Below are 24,124 nucleotides of genomic sequence, written 5' to 3'. Positions count from 1 at the left end.
CCCCGCCCCGCCACCCCCCGTCACGTGACCGGCGCGCGCGCGGGGCTGCGGCAGGTGCGCGCGCCCAAGGTCACCCGCCCGCGGCGCTTCCCGCGCCCGCCCGCACCGGATCCCGCCCGCCTCTGTCCCTTCGTGCCCTCTTCTCCTGACGCGGGGGACAACACGCCGGTCGAGGGAGGGGGTTGTCCCGCTCTGCTGGTGCGGCCTCACCTTGAGTCCTGCGCGCATTTTTAGGCGCGACGGTATAAGAAAGATAGTGAGGGGTTAGCGTGCAGAGGAGGGCGGCGGACGTGGTGAAACGCCTTTGGAGGAGCGGCTGAGGGCACTTGGTGTGTTCAGCCTGGAGGGGTGTGAGGGGAGAGCTCATCGCAGTCTAAAACTTCCTCGTGAGGGGAAGCAGAGGGGCAGCTCCGATCTCTGCTCTCTGGCACCAGTGACAGAACCGAGGGAACGGCTGGAACTGTGGCCGGGCAGGTTTAGGGTGGCTGTCAGGAAAAGGTTTATTCCCCCTGAGGGTGCTGGGGCACTGCCCAGGCTCCCCAGAGAAGGGTCCCGGCCCTGAGGCTGCCAGAACTCCAGGAGAGCTTGGACACCGCTCCCAGGGCCAGGGTGGGATTGTTGAAGAGTTCTCTGCAGGGCCAGGAATTGGACTCGATGGTCCTTGAGGGTCTGTCCTGTGACTGTGTGACCCTGCTGGGGACTTTGTTCGGGTCACTCATCAGGGCCACCCCGAGGGGCTTGTGGAGGGACAAAGGTGGCACCAGGAGCCTCCCCTCGCCCTCGGTGCCCCCGCAGGGCTGCTCTCCCAAGCTCCCCTCTGCCTGGGGTGTGTTCCAGGCAGGAAAACCCCGGTTTTAGTCATCCCCGGGGGTTTTGGGGCTTCAAACCAAAAACCTGACACTGGTCTGGTTCTTGTGACGTGCTTTTGGAATCGTAGCAAGGCTCGGGTTGGAGGGGACCTCAGAGATCATCCAGCTGCACTCAGTGTTGTTCTGCTTGAGGGCTGTACCCTGGTGACATTGAAATGATCAGGCTGCAGGCTTGGGCATGGTAGAACTCAGAGCAGCTAAAACCAAATTAAAAAAAAATTCCTTGGCTGGTTCTTCCAGTTTTGGCACAGTATTTGCCCATTAGGACTGGTCACCTTGTTGGAAACAGGAAACACAAACCACTTGTCCCATGCTGCTTGCACTGCTTTGTAAGCTGCTTATTTACTGCATGTTCTTAGTTTGTAAATCCTAAAAGTACAGGAGGCAGGATAAGTGATGGGAATATCTCACTGGAGTGGTTTGGGTTGGAAGGCACCTTAGAGATGATCCAATTCCAGCGCACATTGCATGAGGCCTGGTTAAATAAGTGGGTTTTGCTCTGAAAGTGTTTTTGTTTGCTCCTGGGCCTTAGTCACTGTCTGGTGCCTTGTGAGAGCCCTGACCAGGTCTGGCTTCCTGAGCTGTAGGTGAGTGCCAGGCTCCAGGTTATTCCTGGGGTATCATCAGCTCCCCTCCATGGATAACCTCCAGGTTATTCCCTGGAATATCAGCTCCCCTCCATGGATAACCTCCAGGTTATTCCCTGGAATATCAGCTCCCCTCCATGGATAACCTCCAGGTTATTCCCTGGAATATCAGCTCCCCTTCATGGATAACCTCCAGGATATTCCTGGGGTATCATCAGCTGAGCAGGCTGGGCTGTTGCAGAGTTTGTTCCCAGTCACAGGCTGTGATCCTTCAGAGCTGTAAGCAGATTAGGAGGAATTGGGGGTTAATCAGAGAGGGAAATTTTCTTTATTCTCGTGCCCCAAAAGCGCTCAGAGGGAAGATGAGAGTGTAGAACAAGCTCAGCTGCTGCAGCCCTCAGAAGGAAGCTCTGGTTTGAAGCTGTTGTGAGAGGCAGGGCTGGATGGGAAGTTATGAATTCAGCTGCTTTTGCAGGCAGAGATTTTCAGAGAAAGTACCTCAGGAAGCTGTAAGCCTTGCAGGTGTCTTGGCATGGGTAGGCAGGGGCCTTGTTGAGTGTTATTTGTTGTAATTAATTAATACTTGGGGCTGGTTTGGATGGAGGAAGGTGCTGATCTTGATCCTTTTGTCCTGCAGCTGTTGGGGGCTGTGCTGAGGTGTTGATCAGAGCTATTAATCAAACACCAGATTGTTTATGTAGGCAAAGAGTTTGTGCTTTTGTTGAGTTTTGGTGGTTTTAAAATACCTGTGCATGCTTTTTTTACTAATCCTGAGTTGATTTGCTCTGGCAGCAAGTATGTTTATGGCAAAAAAGAATAAATTAGCAATGAGAATTCACCCAGGAAGTAGTGAGGCAGAACACTTGGTTCAAACTTATTATCCAGCTGCAACTTCTGAGGAGTCATTATCCCACTTTCTGCTCCCGAGGTGATCCCTGTGGGGAATTCTGCTGCTTCAGGGCTGTTTCACCTGGCAGGATCTCACTGCTCCTGGTGGACAGACTCTCCTGCCCCAAAGCCAGGCTGGTGGCTTGTGCAGTCACTGGCTGTGCTGGAGTGGCTTTGCATTCCAGCAGGGATGGGCTGTGGTGTCCCCAGACTGTAAATTTGGAGCTTTATGGAGCTGTGGGCTTTGGGGTGGTGTCAGCACGTGTGAGCTGAAAACATTGAGGAGCAGGAGGGGAGACTCAGCAGGGTCTGCAGCTTCTTCCCAAGAGGCAGCAGCAGCCTCTGCTCTCTGGGAGCAGGGGCAGGGCCTGAGGCTGGAGCTGTGCCTGGGAGGTTCAGGTTGGAGAGCAGGAAAGGTTCTTGTCCCCGAGGGTGCTGGGCACTGCCCAGGCTCCCAGGGCATGGTCCTGGCTCCCAGAGCTCCAGGAGGGTTTGGACACCACTCCCAGGGGTGCACAGGGTGGGGGTGTTGGGGTGTCAGTGCTGGACTCAATGGATCCCTTCCAACTCAGGATATTCTGTCCATTTTATACATTTCTATGAATTTAATAACTGTTAGGACCAAAAGTTTTGGGTTGGAGTGTGGGTGAGACCTTGGGAAAGGGCTGGTGATGCAGCTGAGCGTGGGGGCAGAGCACTCACCCATCCTGCCTCACAGCTGTCCTGCACCACACCACATCTGGATTTTTGTGAACTTTGGCCCTGCTCAGTGTCTTCAAACCACGGAGGATCCCAAGGCAGAGGATTCCTGGCTTTTGGTGTTCCATGTGTATAAACCAGGGCTGTGGATTTCCATAGAGCTGCTGGGGCTGGCTTGAGCTACCCAGCTTTGCTGTTGCAGTCCATGTAGGGTGACTACAAATAATTCATGGTGGAACTGGAAGGTTTCAGTGACCTCCCTCTGCAGACAGCTTGGTGTTCCCTCAGAACACAGCTGGTACTTTTACAAGGATGCAAAATCGATTAAACTTTTATACCAAGCTATCAAATTTAGTTAAAAACACCCCAAAACAAACCATAACCTCAAATGGTGGTTAGTGAAGAGAATGTTGCTAACACATACCAAAACTTTATTGTGAATATAGCAGTAGATCAGCTGGTTTTACTTTGCTATTAGGAAATTAGAATTACTTATTTTCCTTAAAAATAACAGCACAGCAGAGGGGTTTGTGTCCTGTGTGTGGAGAGGGCAGGGGGTGGTGGGGCCACCTTGGCCAAGGCTGGCTGGGCCCAGCACAGACCTGTTGCTGTGAGCTGGCTGCTGTTCCACAAGGCGCTGAGCCCGTGCCAGGAGCCAGCGCTGCCAGGGCGAGCTGGGGGCACTTTTCCAATCCTTGAGGGAAACTCGGTCATGCCCAGCCGGCCTGCTCTGAGAGAGGGCAGGGTGCAGGTCCTGCCCTGCTCTGGGGAGGGCTGGCACGTCCTTTAGCACGGTGATAACACAGCAGAGGCTGCTGCTGTGACACTGAGGGCTGTCTTTGCCTCGCGTGTCACCAGCTCGGTTGTTTGCTGGCTGCTCAAGGAGAAGCTTTGATCAGCGCTTAACAGTTGGTCTGTTCTTGTGAAAGACAAGACTCGTGTCACGTCTCTGCTTGTAATGTAGGAACAGGGTTTGCCTCAGTGGAACAAGGCTCCTAGGTGCTGTGTGCTATTGAATTTTGTCACTTTGGCTGGTGCACAAGGGTTGTGACATGATGTCCTATCACAGAGAAGTGAATCAAAGGGGAAAGGGACAGGCTGGTTTTGTCAGTGAGCTGCCCTGCTCCACAGGAACTTCCAGTTGCAAGGCTTTCACTTCCCTGCTACTCCCAGTGCACCTGCAGCTCTTCCTGGGGGTGGCTGGGCTCTCCCTGCCATTACCTGCTCCTGAAAAGAGCAGGTGAGAGGAAGTTTAGGGGGTTTTTTTGCTAGGAGAAATTCAACTGTGCACGTATAAGTGGGGATGCAGGAATCCCCACCAGCCTCAGCTGTACTCAGGTATAGGTGAAGGCAAGTAGAAGGCAAAGCAAGGTCCATTTTGTTCTCTTTGAGGTCTGATGGAGAACCTGAGGGCATCCTCCAAAAATAAACTTTCCCAGTGCTTGTCTGTGCAGAGCCATGGAGCCATTAACAGCAGAGTTTTTCACAGAATCACGCAATCTGCTGAGCTGGAAGGGAAGCCCAGGGACCATCAAAGCCCTGCAGAGACACCCCAGCAATCCCATCCTGTCCCTGAGAGCGGTGTCCAAATGCTCCTGGAGCTCTGACAGCCTCGGGGCTGGAGGAGCCTGGGCAGTGCCCAGCACTGTCTGGGGAATAAACCTTTCCTGATACCCAGCTTGAACCTCCCCTGACAGCTCCAGCCTTCCCCGGGTCCTGCCCCTGCTCCCAGAGAGCAGAGGTTGCTGCTGCTCCTCAGGGTGAAGCTGCAGACAGCTAGGAGGGTGTTTTTTGGGGTTGATTCTTGGCACTGACAAGGGCCAAATGTTGAGGTGGCTCTAAGCAGCCTTTAATTACTGAGTAAATGACTGCTGGAAGTTTTGGCACACCCAGGAGTTGATAAAGAGCTGCAGAGCTGGCAGCCTGGCACGGAGCTCCTGTAGCACCTACCCAGGGTGTTGGGCGTGCTGGGACAGGAAACCCTGCAGATTTGGGTGCTCTGTGCAGAGGAAGAGTCAAATCAGTTTGAAGCAGTTCAGTTTGGGGTTTAGCCATGACTTTCTCACCTGCCCAGCACTATCTGGAAACTGGGTTGTACAGTGGTTTCACAACTGCTGCTGGATTAGTGCTGCTCTGTTAATTAGTACCTGCTGCACAGGTTTGACTTCTGTCTCAGGCCTGAGCATGGCAGTTGTGCTTTTGCTTTCACCCCACAAGAAGGTGCTGGCAGCCAAGTGAGTGTTCTGTGGCGAGTGAGGGAGGAGCAGAGAGCAGGGATGGAGGAAGGGTTGGTTTCATCAGCAGCTTTGGGTATGGTGCCAGCTTTGTAGGTCCTGGTACCCCCAAACTCTCCAGAAGAGCTGAGCTGTGCCTTAAATCCGATGGAGCCTCTGCTGCAGGCCCTGAACGTGCCCTGTGCTTTGTTTGCAGAAAGCTGTTCGTGGGTGGCCTGGACTGGAGCACGACACAAGGTGAGCAAAGTGCTGCAGGCGTTGGGCCTTGGTGACAGCCCAGCCTGGGGCTCTTCAAGGCATTGCTGTGGGGAGGAGATTGGCCTGAGAGCCTCCTCCTCTGCTCATTAATGAAACTTTCTGTAGAGACAGCTCAGATATATCATTATATATATTTTTTTTATGTTCATATTTTTAGATTTATTTTGTTTGGTGCTGAAGTTTTTGTCAGCTCAACAGACATCCCTTTTTATAATCACTGTCCTACTGTTTTCCATTTGTATGAGTGGAAATAAACTGCTGTCTGCCATTTGTTTACAGGAAGTAAGATGTGATCATTTTCAAAAGATGAGTTTGAAGCTGTGTTCCATGTTTGCTGATCTGTTGTCTCATAATTGCAAACACAGTCTGGTGTTGTTAATATCTGGCTCTGTTTAATACTTGCTTTTTTTTCTTTGACAGAAACTCTTCGTAGCTACTTCTCCCAGTATGGAGAAGTTGTAGACTGTGTAATAATGAAAGACAAAACAACAAATCAATCTCGAGGATTTGGATTTGTCAAATTTAAAGATCCCAACTGTGTGGGAACAGTGCTGGCCAGCAGACCTCATACGTTAGATGGCCGAAATGTAAGTTGCTTTTGTGTTTTGGGTTTTTTTGGTTTTGTTTTCCTGCACCAGATTCAAAGATTTGCTTTAAATTCTGGCTTCTTATTTGCAGAGTGTCAGAGTTAACCTGGTTGTTGGTTTAAATGATTGATTGTAAGGCAGCTCTTAGCTCCGTGCCTTGTGTTGTTTGAGCTCTGAGGAGCTGCATGTCAGCAGGGCTGGGTTCAGCTGCCACAAATGTTACATTTAGAGCAAAACTCTGCTGAGGTCTGACCAAAGTGGAACTTCTTCCAGATTGATCCAAAGCCATGCACACCTCGGGGGATGCAGCCGGAGCGGACACGGCCGAAGGAGGGATGGGTAAGGAAAGATCCCTGTGCCTCCTCTGGAATTCCTCTGGATTGTGGCCATGTTTTAAAGGCAGAAGTCTGTATGCACAACTTAAATCTCATTTCTAAATAGTGTCTTTAATTTGGATTTCCATGGGCAGGCTCTGTGCAGAGCAGTGTCAGTTTGGGTGTGGTGTTTCCTAAGCTCTTAGTGATGCTTTTAGTGGAGTTCTTCAGATTTGAGAGCAGTGTCTGGAGAGCCCTGGCAGGGCTGATGCTGTTCCAGCCCACTCCACACCCTGAAGCTTCACCAGATTTCAGTTTAGAATGAGTCAGTGGCCTCAGAGCACAGGCCCAGGATTTCTGCTCCTCTGAAGAGCAGGGGACTGAACCTCTGAGCTTCCCTTTCATGCCTGGGAGACTTCAAGGCTGGAGCTCTCCCCTGAGCCTGCCAGAGCCCATTGTTCATGGTTCAGTATGAAATGATAGAAGCAGCCACCCTTATTGTTCTTCTGACTGAATTCTCTCCTCCTTGATTTAGCAGAAAGGATCCAGGAGCGATAACAATAAATCCAATAAAATTTTTGTTGGTGGGATTCCTCATAACTGTGGCGAGACAGAGCTCAGGGAATACTTCAAGAAGTTCGGAGTGGTGAGTCCTGGGGGGGAAGGTGCCTCCCCTCCCTGCTGCCTCCTCTCACATTTCCTCAAGCTGTCAGATTTGGGGGTAATTTGGGCAAAGTGCTGGAGGGGCACCTGAAGCATTTTGTGAGAAACTGCAGTGAGCATTCATCATCTGGAAATGTCCCTTGGCAGAACCTGCTGCTCATGTGGAATTTACTTTGCTGCTTCTGTCTCCTCATGTTTAAGTCTATCTGATGCATTATTCTATCCCTTCTTCCAAAAACTCCTGAGGTGCCTTAAGAATGATACTTTTTAAAAGTATTATTATTATTATTTCCACCCCCACCCCTCTTCCTCTTGATAACTTTCAGCTGGGCAATTAAAAGTGTCTGCTGATTATTTTTTGGGAACAGTGAGTCTCAATGGGCTGGATTTTAAGATCCTGGTGTTTGACTATGTGTACAGATAGGTTAAATTTGGGTCTCCTGCCATTGTCTGGGGAGCAGTAGCTGCTTTCAAACCATCTGGAATCTCAGTTCTGATGTCCCTGGAACCTCTGTTCTGAGACAGACTGCTCCTCTTGCACCTTCTTTAATTCACTTTGTAACCTTGGACTGAAATGACAGTATCTTCTGTATTTTTTTTTAATTTAGTTTTTATTTAGTTTTAATTCCCATTTATCCCAGCTCTCACTGCCCTCAAGGAAGTGGGGGCATATGATAAATTACTGAATTAAATAATTCAGCTGTGAATAAGTTTGAGGAAGGTAAAGATTGTGTGAGTTAAATTCAGGACTGTGCTGGTAAAAATTAATTTGATTGGCATTTAGTGTAGATTTTGATATTTTCTTCAATAACCTTTTTCTGACATTTCTTAGTGGCAGCAAAGGATTTATTGAGAAACAAATTCTTATCAAGTCAAATCAGTGTTTAAAATTCCATTAAGAGAATTCATTTAAAAACACAAAAAGCAACAGCTAACAACTGTTTCTTTAGCTTGAAAGGCTGCAATAGACTAATAATAAAAACAGGGAGCACGTTCCACAGCTGTGGGATGGAGTTTCTAAAGGCTCTTCCTCACAGACTTGGCTTTCCAGCTGTGCCCTGGATGCTGGGGAGATACAGGGTATGTCCTGCAGGTGTAGAAGGCAACAGCCACAACTGTAAGTGCCCTTAAAAGTAAGTAGTAGCACTTTACTCATAGTGTAGAAATCAGAGAATCTGCCTGGAGTTGTAACGAGTCCCTTTGGAGCAGTGGAGTCTCACAAATGTTTTGTGGCCACCAGAGTGAAGAGCCCAAGGCAGGCACTGATTTTCAGCCCTGGTAATTGCTGGCTCATTAAGGCCAGGGTGAAGAGGACCCAAATGGAGCAGGGGAGGGACAAATCTGGCACTGATTGTCCCAAGGCAAAATCCCCACGTGGGGCCCCCAGCCCAGCTGGGAGCATCCAGTAGGATGTGCTCAAGTGAGTGCAGCAACTCAAACCCAATGTTTTCTAGCTGTAAGTAAAGATAAATTTGTGTCAGGCTTTAAACTCATTTTTACTCACGGGTAAATATCCTAAGATTGTCTTCAGTATGCAATTTTACAAAATAACACCTATTTTGTGACCACTTCTCTGCATCTAAGAGATTTCAGAGCAGTTCCCTTCAGCTCTTTTAATGTTGACATAAACATTACACCTCAGGTTTTGTTTAAATTGTAGCTCACTGTGGTGCTCATTCTGAGAAGAATAATCCTGAAGCCTTTGAACAGCTTGCAATTTCCATTTTTTCTTTTTTTAGGTTAAAATCACACTGATACTGCTCATCCAGAACTTAGAGGGGTTTTGTAAAGCTGTTTAAAGCATTGCTTTAACTGGTGCTCTGGGCCTCTCTGGTGCTCCAGTAATTCAATCAGAGGAGCCCTGCATGTTCCTGCAGCTCAAGCTGCTTTTCGTGGTGAAAGTGAAAATGGTTAAAAATGGAAAAAATCATGTTTTAAAAAGCTGCACTGATGAGTTGGAAAACAAACCTTTGGGGTGTGTAATAGGCCACAGAATGGGTACGAATAGTACAAAACCTCAGTGTTAGATTAAAATGTCAAGTGTGATGAGGCAATAGAGATGAGCTCAGGCTTTCTGAACTCCCAGGAAGAGCAATATTCCCTGTTTTGTGCTGTTGCTGGGATGATGGCTGCTCTTGGCTTGTGCTTTGTGGGTAGAGAGCAGGAACCAGCTGGTGGTGACTGTTCCAGCCCTCCCCTGGTAGCACAGGGAGTAGAATTTCCCTTCTCTCTTCCAGGTCACTGAAGTTGTAATGATCTATGACGCAGAGAAACAGAGGCCCCGAGGTAAAGGCTGATCTAGTTTGTCCTTGAAATTTCTTCATACTCTCCTATAGTCAGATGGCAAACTATTTCACACCATCAGAAAAGGTAGATTTATTTTTTTTTCCCTATGTTGCCTCAGGAAAAAGAATAATTCACTGGGCAAACATCACTTCAAGTCTAGACTCTTCATCTCCAGCTTCACTTGGGTCTGTGCATTTCAACTCAGATGTTTCATGCTCATTGATGGGTTGGGGTTTTTTATTTTTATAGTTGAATGAAATTTGATTCTCAAGCCACTCCTGTGGCTTAAGGTCTTTTGAGAGGGGGAAAAATAAGCAGATTTTCCTCCTGTTCCACTTGAAAGGTACGTTGGGTCTGTAAGTGCATGTGGGGTGCTCCAGCCAGAGCACGAGACAGGACACAATCCATCCATCACCTGCTTTTTGTTTTGGTTAAATGGCTTCACCTCAAATTAAAGCAAAACTCTTCTTAAACAACACAAAATAATTCTGAACTACATATATGTATATTTTGAATTGGGATATATAATCCCTGTATACCAGATTGCTTTTTTTAAGAGGGGAGGGGAAAAAATACCCCAAAAACCTGAAAAATTCACTAGATATTGAATCAAGCTGGGAACCTTTGGTCAAAATATGAAGCAATTCCATGTCACCCACGTCCCTTTGCATCCACCATTTGTTTGCCAAGGAAGAGGCAATATTTTGGCACATGAAGCTTAGCTGTGCTCCCACCCTGTAGCATGTTGGACATGCTAGAGAATAGTTTGCCATCTGAACTTTTCATTTCTCTTCTGCCTCATTATTAAGAAATATATCTTTCACTTCATATTTATTAAGCTGTTAAGTCTTAGTTTTATTTTTAATTTAGACATACATCCTTAGTGACATATTTAAGTGTTTCATAGTAAAGTATGGTAATGTTAAGTAAGTTCTTTTTTTTGTTTCTTCTCTCTCTGTGAATTGTTTGACTGTGATTAACGATATCTCTTTAGATTTCTTCTCTCTAGGTGATAATTTATCACAGAGGTACAGGCCAGTTCCGCAGTCAGAGGAGGGACGGGCTTTGTCTTTTATTGGAGTGTAAACGAAGTTTCAATATATTTGTTTTTTTGTTTTCTTGCTTTAGCTATCCTAATCTTCTTCCAGCAGATACCTTTGATTTAAGCAGCACATAAATTCTTCTGTTTCAGTGCTTTAGAGCAGCTGGTTTTGGATAGAGGAGACAAAGGCACTGGCATTCAAATGTAATTTGGGGCTGAAGTTCTGAAATGTTTCAGTAATTATTGTATCATCTCCATCTTTGCAATATTTAATCCCAGCCTTGCAGCCTCTGTGCAAAAGGTACTTAAACATCATGCCTGGTCTGGATTAATCCTGTCTCAATTAATGGCTTCTCTGCTTCAAGCTCTACTAAAAGCAAAACAGCAAAGGAGGGCTTGGGGTGCAAAGCACAAGTGCCAGCTGGGGGAAAGGTCTTGTCTCCACCCACAGAAAACTTCCTCCCCTAATTCATCAGACTTCTTGAGCACTTCTTGAATCTTCTCTCTCTGCCTTTTGTTTCTGTGCTGTTCCAGGCTTTTTTTAGTGTGCTGACTAACACATCTCCCAAAATGGCCCTGGCAGTCCCTGGGGGTGCTAGGAAAAATTCCTCGAGTTTGTGTTGGGTACTCCTGGTTGTGCATCCCAGAACACATTTTCTCTAGCCTTCTTCTCTCTGTGTTCTCTTGCTGCTCTGTCCCTTTATCCTTTTAATAATTGTAGATAAAATTCCAGAGGCCAATTCAATCTCTCCTCAGACCCTTCTGAATTTTGCCTTTTCCCATTCACTTCACCACCCTTCCTCTGGGAGTGCACATTGCTTTACTGGTAGGAGGAGGGAAAATGATCCCTGTTCCTAATCCCTGTAGCATCCATTTACCTCCAGCTCCTCAGGAGGCACCAAATTCTCAGGTGATGTCCTTGAGGAGCTGCCTGGGCTCAGGTATCCACGTGATCTTTGCTTCCTCCCAGTCCTGCCTGCTCCTGCCAGCTCTGCCTCATCCAAACTCTTCCCACAGCCCCGAGCACAGCCATCACGTCACATCTCTGAAGGACCAAAGTGCCTTTGGTGCAGTCTCAGCTTCCCCTGCTTCCTGTTCTTGGCCAAGCCAACGGCTGGGAAGGGATTTCCAGTTCTTGCTCTGTTCTCCTCCTGCCTTGGCTGCAGACCAGCTCTGTCACTCTGGTCTGGTCCTCTTGGATTCCTGCTGGATGCAGTTCATTTCTCCAGCCTTTAACAGAGTCCTGTCCTTCAAAACTAAAGCTGCAGCTGGTGGGTTTCATCACTTCTGCTTGAACCTTCACCTTGGAGTTTTGCTGTGTTACTCTGATTACTGTGCTCTTCTTTATCTTGTGCTGTCTGACCCTTTTAAATCCCCTTTTTAAAATTTATTTATTGCTTTTCTCAATGACCTCTTGCTCTCCCTGCTCCCCCCTTCCAAACCCATCCCACAATCCATTCCCCTCCTTTAGCTTTGGAATCAAATTTAACAACAACCTTCACATCCAGATGGAATCCATTGTTTTTCTTCCCCATCTCTTTTTAGACAAAGGCTGGAATACTAAACGTGATTTAAATACAAACACTTTTCCTTTGGCTCCAACACTCGGATTTCTGGTTAACTCAGACAAATATATTGTGATGAAATGCTGCTCTCAGCTTCGAGGCTGCTTTCATCACAGCTCCACAAAACTTCGTTTATACTGCCAGTCTCTTGTGTGTGGGAAATGCCAAGTTTTTTCCTTTTTATTTTCAGTTTATTTTAGTGATGTCTTTTGCTCTTGTTGCTGACAGCAGAATTTGACCTGCTGGAATCTATTTTGGCCTGTATCTTTGTGTATTTTTATATATATATATATATATAAACTTTCTCTACACTAGGCCTCTTTGGGCTTACCCAACGCAGTTGGATAAGCGTGGAGAGACATTCCTGTGCTAGATCTGTATTCTGTAACGCTTTAGAGCAAGATTTGGCTGCTGTCAGCACTAGCTGCAAAGCAAAACGCAAACCAAGGGGGAAATCTTGGGTTTCAGAAAAGCAGAACCGCATCCATGTTCCATAAACGCTTCCCACGCCGCACCTCGGGTTTCTTTTCTAATTTTTATTGCTCTCCCCCCTTTCCCCCCCTCCGTAGCTAATCCAAAGAATGGCACAATTCCTGTACTGCATGTGTCCCTCCCTGCCCTGGGTTGTCCCCAGCAGCAGCCAGTGGGTGATGGCATGAAGCAGCCGCCTTGTCCTGGGGATTAACCACTATTTTGCCACTCTCTCGGCTGTGTCAGCAGCTACAACCTACTTCAGTGGTTCTCAGAGTGACCTCCAAAAGGGGAGCTTTGCCTCCTTTCTCAGAGTTCTTTCCAAGCATCAAAAGCTGCTGGATCCAGCTGAGCTGCCAGCAGCCGGGGCTGTGGTCAGGTGGAAGGGAATGAGCCACCCATTGGGGGCAAAAAGGATGGGGAAGTTTTGTGGATTTTCAAAAGGAAACCCAACAGGAAGTACAAGAAATGAAACAGATTCAGGACGTGGCAGCAACACCACGTTCTGTGTGAGCAACACCTCCCAGGGGGCTGCCTTGTTGGGAAGGAGTGACACCTGTTCCATGATTTTCTCCAAGGTGTGCAAAACTTGAGAACCTCTGATGCAGGTTGTTAGTTTCTGAAGCTTCTCATTCATCCATGGAGTGGTAAAATTTCTCATGCTTTAACAGCTACATTTCAAAACTAACTTTCTTTTCTACGGAAAATATTCCCTAACTGGAAGCTGGGCTAAGGGATTGGGAGGAAGTTGCTTTGCAGCTTTGGGGAACAGGGATATACGATAGGTTTTCCTTGGGAAACTAGGCTAAATCAAAGGGAGGAGCAGCAAAGTTGCTTGACTTCAATCTGCTGTCCCACAAGTATTTTGATTTTAGCAGTTTTTTTCCATTTCCTGGTAGGTGGATGAGGAATAAAATCAAATTAAAAGCCGGTTAACGAGCTCAGTTCGAAGCTGCATGCGCGCAATCGAGACGAGGCACTAAAGCCTCTTCACAGGAAGTATCCATTGCAATTTCCTCAGAGTTTTTGCCAATTGAACACAAGTGTCGTTATCTGAAACCCCTGCTTGAACCCTTGGTCTGCCCCTAATACTGTTCATCATCCTGTTTTGTGTCACAACACCCTGCTACCTTGATTCACTCTTCGTCGTTGGCTAGGTTTTGGATTTATTACTTTCGAGGACGAACAATCAGTGGACCAGGCTGTCAACATGCATTTTCACGACATCATGGGCAAAAAAGTGTGTAGTTGTAGTTTTATTTTACCTTAAGAAAGAACCAAGTCTTGGACAACGAGAGATTTCACTGGGGAATCCAACTTAATTGTTGATGGGAGAGCACAGCAGTCCAAATTCAAGGCTTTATCCATGGAGGTGGGGAAAGTCTGAGTTTGCTGGAGAAGGGCACTTAGGATGGGGCAGCCTGGGGAAGGGAGGGCTTGGAAGCCTGAGGATTCAGGCTGTGGGCTCTGCTCGGGGTGAGGCCTTGTGTGTACAGACCTGGGGGCTGCTCTGGCTGAGCAGATGAACTGGGATCATCATCTCTGGGGTGAACTGGTGCTCACTGCCTCTGCTTTGAGCACTGCTGTGGTGCAAGGAGAGAAATCAGTGATTTCCAGCTGTTGGAAAAGCAGAATCCCAGTGAAATCCGAGTTCTTCAAGGCTTGGTTTAAGATACCACTCCTTCAGATGTGTGCTCGATACTCCAATCTTGAGGTGGTGTCAGACAATCTGCTTTATATGATCTTAAACTTCCAAAGAAAAAGGGAGAAAAAAAAACATCCTGAAGGATTGGTTTTTTAAAAAATTGGGTCACTTACTGTGAAACTTTGATACCAACCCACGTACTCTATATAGTATTTAACCACAATGCAGTTAAGTGACCTCTGGTTGTTTCATCTTCATACTGTGTTGTCAGCAAACGGGGCTTGGATAGGCAGGGATTTTTTAGGCTCCCTTGATGTTACTCAGCAAGGAACACGCTTCTACCTGTGGAAAAAAAAAACAGCACAAACCTAAAAGCAAAATAAATTGTTGCAGGACACCCAAGTTTTAAATATAGGGGAAATAATAATTTAAAGAAAAATGAACCACAGGAAATTCTGGTAAATTTAAGTCCTTGCACAGCTTTAAGGTATATTCAGATTTTAAACTAATGTTAAAACTGCTAAACTTGAAGTGAGGACACTCAGGGAGACATAGAAGATTCTCCCATTCATTAAATTATTACATTATGTGAGTTTTTAATTGTCTTTAAAGTCTTTTATGTGCTGGTATTTCATAAGCCTTTCCTTAGCTAGCAAGGGACACACTCTGCATATCGGTGGAATTCTGGTTCATTTTGCAGTGCAACAATGCCTTTAATTCCTTGAACTTGTTCTGGGGGGGAAGGCTGGGTGTTTTCCTGCTAATGGGAACAAAGGGATGTACTTGTGGGATCCAGAACATCAGTGCTTGGTTCCTGGTGTGAGCAGGTGCAGTGAGTCACACAGGGCTGTGTGAGGATCACCTGCATCCCCCCAGCAGTCCCTGATCTGCCCTTGGAATTGCCTTCAGCAAAACCCTGACGTGGGAGCTGATCCCACAGAGCAGCAGAGCCAAATGGGAACAAAGAAACATCCACAAGGTGCTGGGAGAGGGTGGAGAGCCCAGTGTGAGCCTCCTCATTGCTCTCTGCTGACACAGCACTGGGACTCGCTCTGTGTTCCCCAAACAAACCCAATTCCAAACTGAAATAATTGATTTTTGCCCTTTCCCCCTCCCTTTCAGTGACAAAAAAAAAAAAAAAATCAGGATTCAGGGATTTTTAGCTCAGATTAATAGAGTTGCCTCAGTTCTTGGGGTGAGCTGGGCTCTAGGCAGGTGTGGAATTTGAACCTCCCTATTGCACAGGGAATTTTCAGTCCTCACTTTGGCAGTTCCCTGCTTCCAAGTGTGCACTGAAAAATTAATGGGATTCTTCCACAAGGATTAATGAGCTCCAGATCCCCTGCTCTCTCCTTCACTGCCTAATCATGCCTGCTTTTAAAAATGGTATCTCTGTCTTTTTGGTAATTAAAAAGGTATTGCTGAAATGAATCCATATGTTGTTGAAAGGAGGGGGAAAAAATTAAAATTGCAAGAAGGCCTCTGCTTTTGTAAGCAATAACCGAATTCCCTCAAGGCAAATGTGTTAAGACTCATTAATTTGAGTCCTTTGAAAAATTCCCTTGGTTGCTCTCTGGAAGGGCCTTGAGCTGACAGAGATTTGGTTACTGTCATGTCTCATGTCCTTGGGGCATTGGCAGGGGGGTGTGGGGGCTTTGTCCTTGCCTTGTGCCTGTTTCCTGTTTGTTCTCCGACATGAATGGCTTTTAAGACATGGCAGGAAGAATTCTGAATACTTTATTTTCCATACTACTCAGGCCCATTGATGATTGAGATTTATTTTCTTTGTACTCTGGCACCCATTAAAATTAATCATGAAATGAAAAAAAAAAAAAAAGCCTCAAATTCAGCGAGTGCTGAGAGGGTTTCATTAAATCAGAACTGGATTTCTTTTTTTTTGAGAGGTTTATGTTGAATGTGCAGCTTATTTTAAGTAGGTCAAACGCATTTATTCCATGGCTGGGAACACTAGGACATTTTATCTTGGAATGAAATAACTTCAGCACTGTGGTTACTGATTTTTTAAAACAGGAGGGGTTTTGTCACTGACTTAACACAGTATGAAGATTGCTTCTTATTGACTCAACTGTCCATTTTTATTACTTGCATGTTTGTTTACTTTTTTGTTAGATGTAATGTAAGATTCTCTTATCACATCCATTCCCTCTGACATTGTTTGAGTTAACTGAGATTCTTTAAGCGTTAGCCTGGGGAAGGTAAGTCTTTATCTTCCATTAGACATTTAAATAAAATCTTAAGTTTAAAAAAAAAATACAACAATACAAAAAAAAAAATCTCAAAAAATGTGTGTTTCTCAGGTATGAGCAGAGCTGAAATTGCAGTTAGTTGGGGTGGGTTAAACTGTCACTTCCAAATGGACCCCAAACATGTTTGGTTAAAGCATTAGTACCCTTTTTCAGAGCAGCCTCTTCACTCAAAATTCTGGTTTTTTAACTGAAAACATCACCTTTGTATCTCCTGCCTTGAACATGAAACCAGTCTGTCATTAATGTCCAAGATTGTGCTGTTTTAAGTGCAGAGCTGCTGTCAGAGGGTACTGCTGTTTTAAGATGAAAGCCAACGAGACTGAAGTGATTTTTAGGGTGCTTTTCTCGGAATCCCTCAACAGTAGGACTCGTAATTCCTTACCATCACCTACACTGTACCTGAGAAACATTGTAAATTACTGGCCTTAAGTTTTAATAATTAAGTACTTAGACATAAGTCATAAGATGCTAAGTGTAGCCTTAAGTGTACTCGGGTGTGTGTGAGGGGCCGGGGGGCGCGGGGCCCCCCCAGCCCTGCTGAGCTCTGCCTCTCTTTGTCCAGGTGGAGGTGAAACGCGCCGAGCCTCGTGACAGCAAGAGCCAGACTCCAGGGCCACCAGGGGCCAGCCAGTGGGGAAGCAGGATCATGCCAAGCGCTGCCAACGGCTGGGCAGGGCAGCCCCCTCCGACCTGGCAGCAGGGGTACGGCCCCCAAGGTACTGCCCGCCCTGCCAGGGTGCCCCTCTCCCTGCCCGGCCTTCCCAGCTCGTGCGCTCTGCTTTGCTGGACTAGGTGTTCTTCCTCTCCCTGGCAGCAGGACTGCAGTTCCACCCACAAGTCCTTTGTGAGGTTTTTTCACTGCTTTGCCCAAAAATCTGTTTCATTGGCAGAAGGCGGTGCCAGCCTGGCACGTGTCCCAGGTGTGTCCCACCTGTTCCCTTTGGAGCTGCCTCTCCCCACACAGAATCCCCATGGGTTGGGGGAGCTCAGAGAAGGTGTTGGGACTGTTCCAGGTGTGTCCCACCTGTTCCCTTTGGAGCTGCCTCTCCCCATGTGGAGTCCCTGTGGGTTGGGGGAGCTCAGAGAAGGTGTTGGGACTGTCCCAGGTGTGTCCCACCTGCTCCCTTTGGAGCTGCCTCTCCCCACATAGAATCCCCGTGGGTTGGGGGAGCTCAGAGAAGGTGTTGGGAATGTTCCAGGTGTGTCCCACCTGTTCCCTTTGGAGCTGCCTCTCCCCATGTGGAGTCCCTGTGGGTTGGGGGAGCTCAGAGAAGGTGTTGGGACTGTCCCAGGTGTGTCCCACCTGCTCCCTTTGGAGCTGCCTCTTCCCACATAGAATCCCCATGGGTTGGGGGAACTCAGAGGAGGTGTTGGGAATGTCCCAGGTGTGACTCCAGCTGTGGAGTGAGTTCTGTACAACACCCCAATGGCAAATCTGGCTGAAATATGGCTTTTCAAGGATGAGGCAGTTTCAAAGGAAGTTATCAGGGAAATCTGAAAGGGATGAGGGGGAAATAGATGGCCTTGCCTTTGGATTTGATTGCTTAATGCAGCTTGGGAAAGCACCAGGCATCTCTGGTGCAGGGAGCACTCCGTGCACAGCAGGAGCCCTGCAGGGCTCGGGAGCAGCCTGGGTTGGATGGTGCAACCCCCCAAGATTCCAGAGGCAGGATAAACATGCTGAGTTCATCCAAGACAATTTTGATAACTTCTGGAGAAATGCAGAGGGATAATTGAGTTGCTGTGACTTGCTTGCTCTGAGAGATGAGAAACGTTCACCTTGGGGGGCTGCAGGGAGCGTGGCTGCTCCATCCCTGCTCCGATGGATGGAAGTGCAGCACAGGGATTGCTCATTTCCCCACGGTGCTGATTAACTTGAAAGCTGCAGCTGAGGGTTGACATTGTGCACAGATGTGCTAATCTGCAAACTGAGAAACTCCCATTATTTTCCATGCAGTGATTAGTAGGGAAAATGATATCTGATCTCCTGGAAAGATTAATGTCAGACACTAGCGCATTTATCCTTCAATCTCAGCACTGCACAAGGGATGGGAAAGGCTTTTTTATGCTTCAAAAACTGCAAAAATAACTCGGATAAACCTGGTAGTAAATTAAGAATCCCTTGGATGTGTAGTCTGCTGGGGTTCTCTGGGGTGTTGTTCTCTGTAGTACTGTAATTTCTTGCACTTGGTATGTGGCAGCTCTCGAATGCTCCATCTGATTTGGGTTTGGGAACTGCTGTCTTATTCTGAGTGTCATTTGCTGAATGATTCAGAGTCTTTCTAGAATTACACATTCAGAAATAGTCCCACAACGTTGCTTAGGCCATAAAAATAGCCCTGTAAGGGACATGGGGAGGATACCCAGTCTATCCCAGAGCCAAATCCTCCTTCCTGCATCATCCCTGCTGCGGAGTGCGCAGCTTCGCTGATGTCTGAGGCTCTTTTTTTCTTCTGTTCTAGGGATGTGGGTGCCAGCTGGACAGGCAATTGGTAAGTACATTATATGGGACCAATTCTGAAAGGAAAAAATCCTCCCAAGCATGGGTGCAGCTTCTTTGAGCATTCACAGTGATTTTTGGATTTCTGTAGGATTTAACCTACATTTAAAAGCTTGATTGAATTTGTCCTGGAAGAACAGAGGGGAAGACAGTGGCTTCTTAGCAGCTCAGTAATGGGAGCTGACACACATCCTGCTGTTCCAGCCACATTAATTTGTTACCAAGGGATTACATGCTAAACTGCAATTATTTACAGTGGGGATACTTGGAGGACAAATATTTCCCAAAGTGAGGATTCATAGAAGGCTGAACCTGCATTTGAAATCCATCCAACAGCCTTACCCCATCTAGAGGAAGCTGACTCCAGCAGCAGCTCCTTGGTATTCCTCTGCTTCAGTTTTTGGGTTTCTCTTCCTTTTGCAGGTGGATATGGACCCCCTCCTCCGGGCAGAGGAGCTCCTCCCCCACCACCACCATTTACCTCATACATCGTCTCCACACCTCCCGGGGGATTCCCGCCTCCACAAGGGTTCCCACAGGGCTATGGCACCCCTCCACCATTTAGTAAGTGACCCCCAGGGGCTGGAGCACATCCAGCTCCAAATTCAGCTTTTCCTCCTTGTTTGCTGGACTTGGATTCCCCCCTGTGTTTCACCTATCCTTAATTACTTTTCCCAGATTATGTATTTAACTATAGCATTATTTTTTATTGCGTGCACTTTATTTTATTCTTGGGTGCAGTAATCATTTCTGTTCTCTAGTTTGAATCTGTGTTGCTAAATAAATTTAGATACTTTGTGCACCTTTGTTAGGACACCTGAGAGAAAACTTAGAGCTCAGTGCTGGTGACCTGGGCCAAACACAGGCAGGGTTTTTGGAGGAGCTTAAGGAATTAAGGTCATAACTGGGACTGGAAATACAAATAGGATTTTAGCACCTACCTCTCAGGCCACCATTTCAAAAGTCTGTTGCATACCTGGTTTAAAGAAGGTGGAAAATAATTTCCAATTACCTCGAGATGCTTTTTCCTCCTAAAATCTTGGATAATATGGCTTCCTCCTCACTTCTCATGTCTGTAAGTTGCCCAGTTGTGCTTTTTATCCCTTTCTCTGCTGCAGCCTCTACCTTTGGGGGGACATTTCTCCCACCTGTGTGAGTTGCTGAGATCTTTGGGCTGTGGGGATGACCAGTGTGTCAAGGTGAATCTGTGCAGCCACTGGTCACAAACACCTGGGCTTTAATAGCCTCAGAACTGTTGGTTTTAAATTGTATCATCTCTAAAGCCAAGCAGGATGTTGATGTTCACCTGTTCTGTCCTTGCAGGTTTTAGTTACGGTGCTCCACCTCCTCCACCTGACCAGTTTGCCCCCCCTGGAGTCCCCCCTCCACCTGCCACTCCAGGGGCAGCACCACTTGCTTTTCCTCCACCACCACCACCATCTCAGGCAACTCAGGACATGAGCAAACCCCCGACTGCTCAGCCAGAATTCCCTTACAGTCAGTTTGGTGAGTAACTGCTGCCCTTTATCCCCTTTCCCTTTAGTCCTGGGCACAGAGTGTTGGACACAGTTTGCTGCAGGCATTTCTCAGGGATGGGAATTCTCCCACCAGCTCAAGCCATCCTTGAATCATGCAATGTTCTAGCCAGAGGGAATTTTCTTAGCTCTAAAGTGTTGTTTTTGTGCTGTAAAATAAGCTTCAGGGATTTGTGCACTGCCAGGATGAATTCTTGGTTTCCACTCTCCCCAAACCTATAGCTAAAACTTCCACTCCAAGAGCTTCACAGAGCTTGTAGTGAACTTTTTTTTTTGTGTCTCAGACCTTGGAGAACAGACTTGAAGAGTAAAAGCAGCATGGAGAGACAGGCAGTGCATGTGTAAGGATCCAAACCAGTGCCTTTTCCTCTCTTTTCTCATCCCTGCCCCATCTCTCTGGAGGTGCAGTTGTGTGCAAAGCTTTGTTGTGCTCTCTAGGTAACTTTGAGGTGGAAGGCACTGAGCTAACAAAAACCAAATTCTTTTTAAAATTGCTAGAGAAGTGCCTGTGCTCCAGAGTAAAATTTCTGCTGCTGCTCCCTGAGGGAGCTCTGAGGGAATTCTCATTCTCATCTTGCTCCTCTCAGCCTTGTTTCTCAGCAGTGCTCTCCAAATATCTCTACAGACATCTCTCCAAAGAGCTCTGTACTCATGTTGTTTTTAAGGGATTGTAATTGGTCAGTTTTCACTTCTGAAGGGAATTTTGCAAACAGCAGCCTGTGGATTCAGGCTGTTCTCTGCTGGAACACGTTCTCCATGTGGTAGTGCTGCCTCAAGTTCCTACAGAAACTGCTCTGAGGTGAAAACTTCACAACATTTATTCAAATAGATAATATTCAAAGTTCCAGCAATGTAAAGCAGCCTCTGAAGGAAGATGAGCCTTTGAGATGTGTTTGTGAAGCAGCATGTCCTCATCTTATGAGTTTGAAATGTTTTTTCATTTGTTTCTTACCCAGCTGATTTCATGGATAGTTTTGCCCTTGTGACTCAAAGTTTTTCTTGTTCTGCCAGAACTTGGCTCTTTGCAGATTCTTTTTTGGAGTGGGTTGGACTCTTGTAAATAAAGCACAAATCCCTGCACAGCCAGTTACATCAGTGAGGAGCCAGAGTTTGGGAGGTGTTGGAAGTTTAGGAAGGATCTGATGGAGAAGAGTTTGATGGAGAAGCACTCTTCATCTGGAGCTGTGGTGACAGGACACGGGGAATGGCTTTGATCTGGAAAAGAATAGGTTTAGAGTGGGTATTAGGAAAAAATTCTTCACTTTGAGGCTATTGAGACCCTGGCATAGGTTTTCCAGAGAAGCTGTGGCTGCCCTATCTCTGGAAGTGTCCCTGATTTACATATATTTACATAAAAGTGTAAAGCTTGTGGGCTTTAAAGAACCACAAAGTTCCCTAATGAGCATAAGGCACTGTAAGGTTTATCCTGGGCAGTGTCCTAAATCCTTCAGTGTCAGCACTAACACTAACCCTGCAAAATCAAATTAATTACATTAATTGAAAGCAATTAAAAATTCATTATCTCCATGCAGGGTGCTCTTGAGGCTCATCCCTGCAGTCCCCTCAGTGACTAGGGTGGGTTTGTCTGCTCCAGACCCTTCAGGCCCCACCCCAGAGCTTTGTGTGCACTCCCGAGGCCAGGCTGGGCAGGGACGAGGAGCCTCGGGCAGGTCCTGGGAGAATTCCCTGGTGTTCCTTGCTGGGAGAGAGGCAGGGATGGGGTTCAGATGTTGGGGTGAAACCCCACAGTGAGCTCTGCCTGCCACGCCAGCCTTAATTTATCCTGGTGATCCATGCAGGCTGGGGTTTGGAGCACACAGCAGGAGCAGAGGGGCTGCAGCAGAGCAGTCCCGAGTGCCTGTGCCAGGTGTGTGCTGTGGCTTTCCTTCTTCACAAACAACCTGACCCTCTGCTGAGCTGTGGTTTGCACCACTGTGCAGGGAGAGCAACTGCAGGGTTGTGTTTTTCCACTCCCAGCCTCACCCCTTGGCAAACAATCCCGTTGTAGTTTTGGGCGCCTGCTTATCTGTGTCTGAACAAGTGCCAGGAGGAGCATTTGCAGCTCCCCGAGCCCGAGCTCGCTGTGCTTTAGTGCTCATTAGTGCCAGCAAGTCCTTGAGGGACAGGCAGAGCTTGAAATTGAACTGCTGAAGATGTGCTAAGAGACTTTGTTTGGGATTAAGAGAGTTAAACCTGCTGTAAGCCTGCAGAGAGAGAGGCAGCCTGCACAAATGTTCTTGGTAATTAGGAGCCTTAATAGCATCTTTCAGAGCAGGGGCTGGCGCTGATGCCAGGATTAAGAGTCATATTTAATTATGAGAATTTGAATTAAATTTCTCAATTTCTCAGTCGTCTTAATTTACATCTAGTTGTAAATTTTTGTGTTGGTAGCAGCGATTCCAGCCAGTCTTTTCTCTTGGAAAGGACCCCCCCGTTTTTCTCCCTGTCCCTAAATTCTGCTCACTCCAGACTGGCCTGTGGTACAGTCCCAACCCAAAATCAAACTGCTCCCAAGACCCCAAAGCTGTGAGCAGATGGTTGAAGTGCCAGCCTGGCTGGGATTACCCCACACACATCTCCCCCTTCTGCACGCCTGCTCCCTTCTGCTTTTTGCATTTCCTCTGTGAGGAGGAAGATCCCTGCAGGACCCCAGCGCTGCTGCTCCTCCCGGGTGTTCCAGGTGCGTTCCTGGCAGGTTCCTGTGGCTGCTCCTGGAAGCTCATCCTGTACCTTTCCCTTCTCCCCAGGGTATGGACAAGACTTGAGTGGGTTTGGACAAGGTTTCTCTGACCCCAGCCAGCAGCCCCCTCCCTACGGAGGCCCCTCGGTGCAGCCTTCCAGCGGCCCCCCGGGCGGAGGCAGCGGCTTCGGCCGGGGGCAGAACCACAACGTGCAAGGATTCCACCCCTACCGGCGCTAGCCTGGGCTGCCAGCAGGGAGTGCTGCCCGCAGGGACCTCTGGGCACGGCTGGAGCCCGGATTCCAGACTCCTGAACTTGTGACAATCACATTACTTGATGGAAGAAAAACCTAACAACAGTTTTGTTTTTTTTTTTCTCGGGGGTGGGGCGGGGGAGGGTTGGGGGCAGATGGCTTCTGAAGGCAGAGCTGTGGGTGTTTGGACTGCAGTTTTTAAAGATTTTCCTTTCTCTAACCCATCAGCACAAATAAAGAAAATGTCACTGGTTCAAATTACAGGGTTTTAAAAATGTCTTCAGCTTTAATTCAAAACTTCAGGTTTCTTTTTTTTGAAATTATTTTTCCTGAGCCTTTGTTTTACCGTATATTGTAAACTTTTATGTTTAAAAGAAAAAAAAATATATACATTTACAGATTGTGAAATTTTTAAGAGAAATTTTCTACTATGTATGCTGGCTTATTTTTTAATTTAAAACAGGGTTTCCGTGAGCGCTGTCGGAGGCGGGGGAAGAGCTGCAGCCCCTCCCTCCCTCCCTCCCCACGGCAGTGCTGGGGCGGAGGGTTCCAAACTCTGGGAGTTGACAGAAACCTGCTGAGTGTATTTTGCTGTTTGTTCTGGGGGCAGAGCTGGGCCGGGCCGGGGGCAGGAGCTGCTCGGAGGCTCCAGCTCCACCTGCCTCCCTCCCGCGGCCCCGGCCACACTGCATTCCCTCAGGCAAAAAGGTTTTGGTGCGTTTGGCACTGAGCAGTGCCAAGCCCTGGTTTGAATAAAGACAAGAACCTTTGGATTAGAAA

General features: G+C 47.3%; 2 protein-coding genes across 7 annotated transcripts in view; one reads left to right on the top strand and one right to left on the bottom strand.

Annotated features, from left to right (window-relative positions):
• The window catches only part of GAMT (guanidinoacetate N-methyltransferase), a 5,000-nt gene extending 4,618 nt beyond the window's left edge, over positions 1-382 (bottom strand). Inside the window, exon 1 of the mRNA XM_039733029.1 lies at positions 211-382. Within this exon, the coding sequence (XP_039588963.1) occupies positions 211-367 (157 nt within the window). The 5' untranslated portion in view covers positions 368-382. The remainder of the gene's footprint in view (positions 1-210) is intronic.
• The window catches only part of DAZAP1 (DAZ associated protein 1), a 24,869-nt gene extending 745 nt beyond the window's left edge, over positions 1-24,124 (top strand). Inside the window, exons 2-12 of one of the 6 annotated variants that reach the window (XM_039732956.1) lie at positions 5,474-5,514; positions 5,956-6,122; positions 6,396-6,461; positions 6,975-7,082; positions 9,337-9,385; positions 13,621-13,703; positions 16,938-17,091; positions 18,838-18,867; positions 19,299-19,439; positions 20,199-20,381; positions 23,158-24,124. In XM_039732956.1, coding sequence (XP_039588890.1) covers positions 5,474-5,514; positions 5,956-6,122; positions 6,396-6,461; positions 6,975-7,082; positions 9,337-9,385; positions 13,621-13,703; positions 16,938-17,091; positions 18,838-18,867; positions 19,299-19,439; positions 20,199-20,381; positions 23,158-23,330 — 1,195 coding nt within the window. In that variant the 3' untranslated portion in view covers positions 23,331-24,124. Of the gene's footprint in view, positions 1-5,473; positions 5,515-5,955; positions 6,123-6,395; positions 6,462-6,971; positions 7,083-9,336; positions 9,386-13,620; positions 13,704-16,937; positions 17,092-18,837; positions 18,868-19,298; positions 19,440-20,198; positions 20,382-23,157 lie in introns of those variants that run through there. The other 5 variants (XM_039732946.1, XM_039732966.1, XM_039732985.1 and 2 more) reach the window with 5 other exon arrangements.

The sequence above is a fragment of the Passer montanus genome, unplaced genomic scaffold (genome assembly GCF_014805655.1).
Source record: "Passer montanus isolate IOZ18808 unplaced genomic scaffold, ASM1480565v1 scaffold112, whole genome shotgun sequence".
NCBI classification, from domain to species: domain Eukaryota; kingdom Metazoa; phylum Chordata; class Aves; order Passeriformes; family Passeridae; genus Passer; species Passer montanus.
This window is presented reverse-complemented; position numbering and strand designations above follow the sequence as displayed.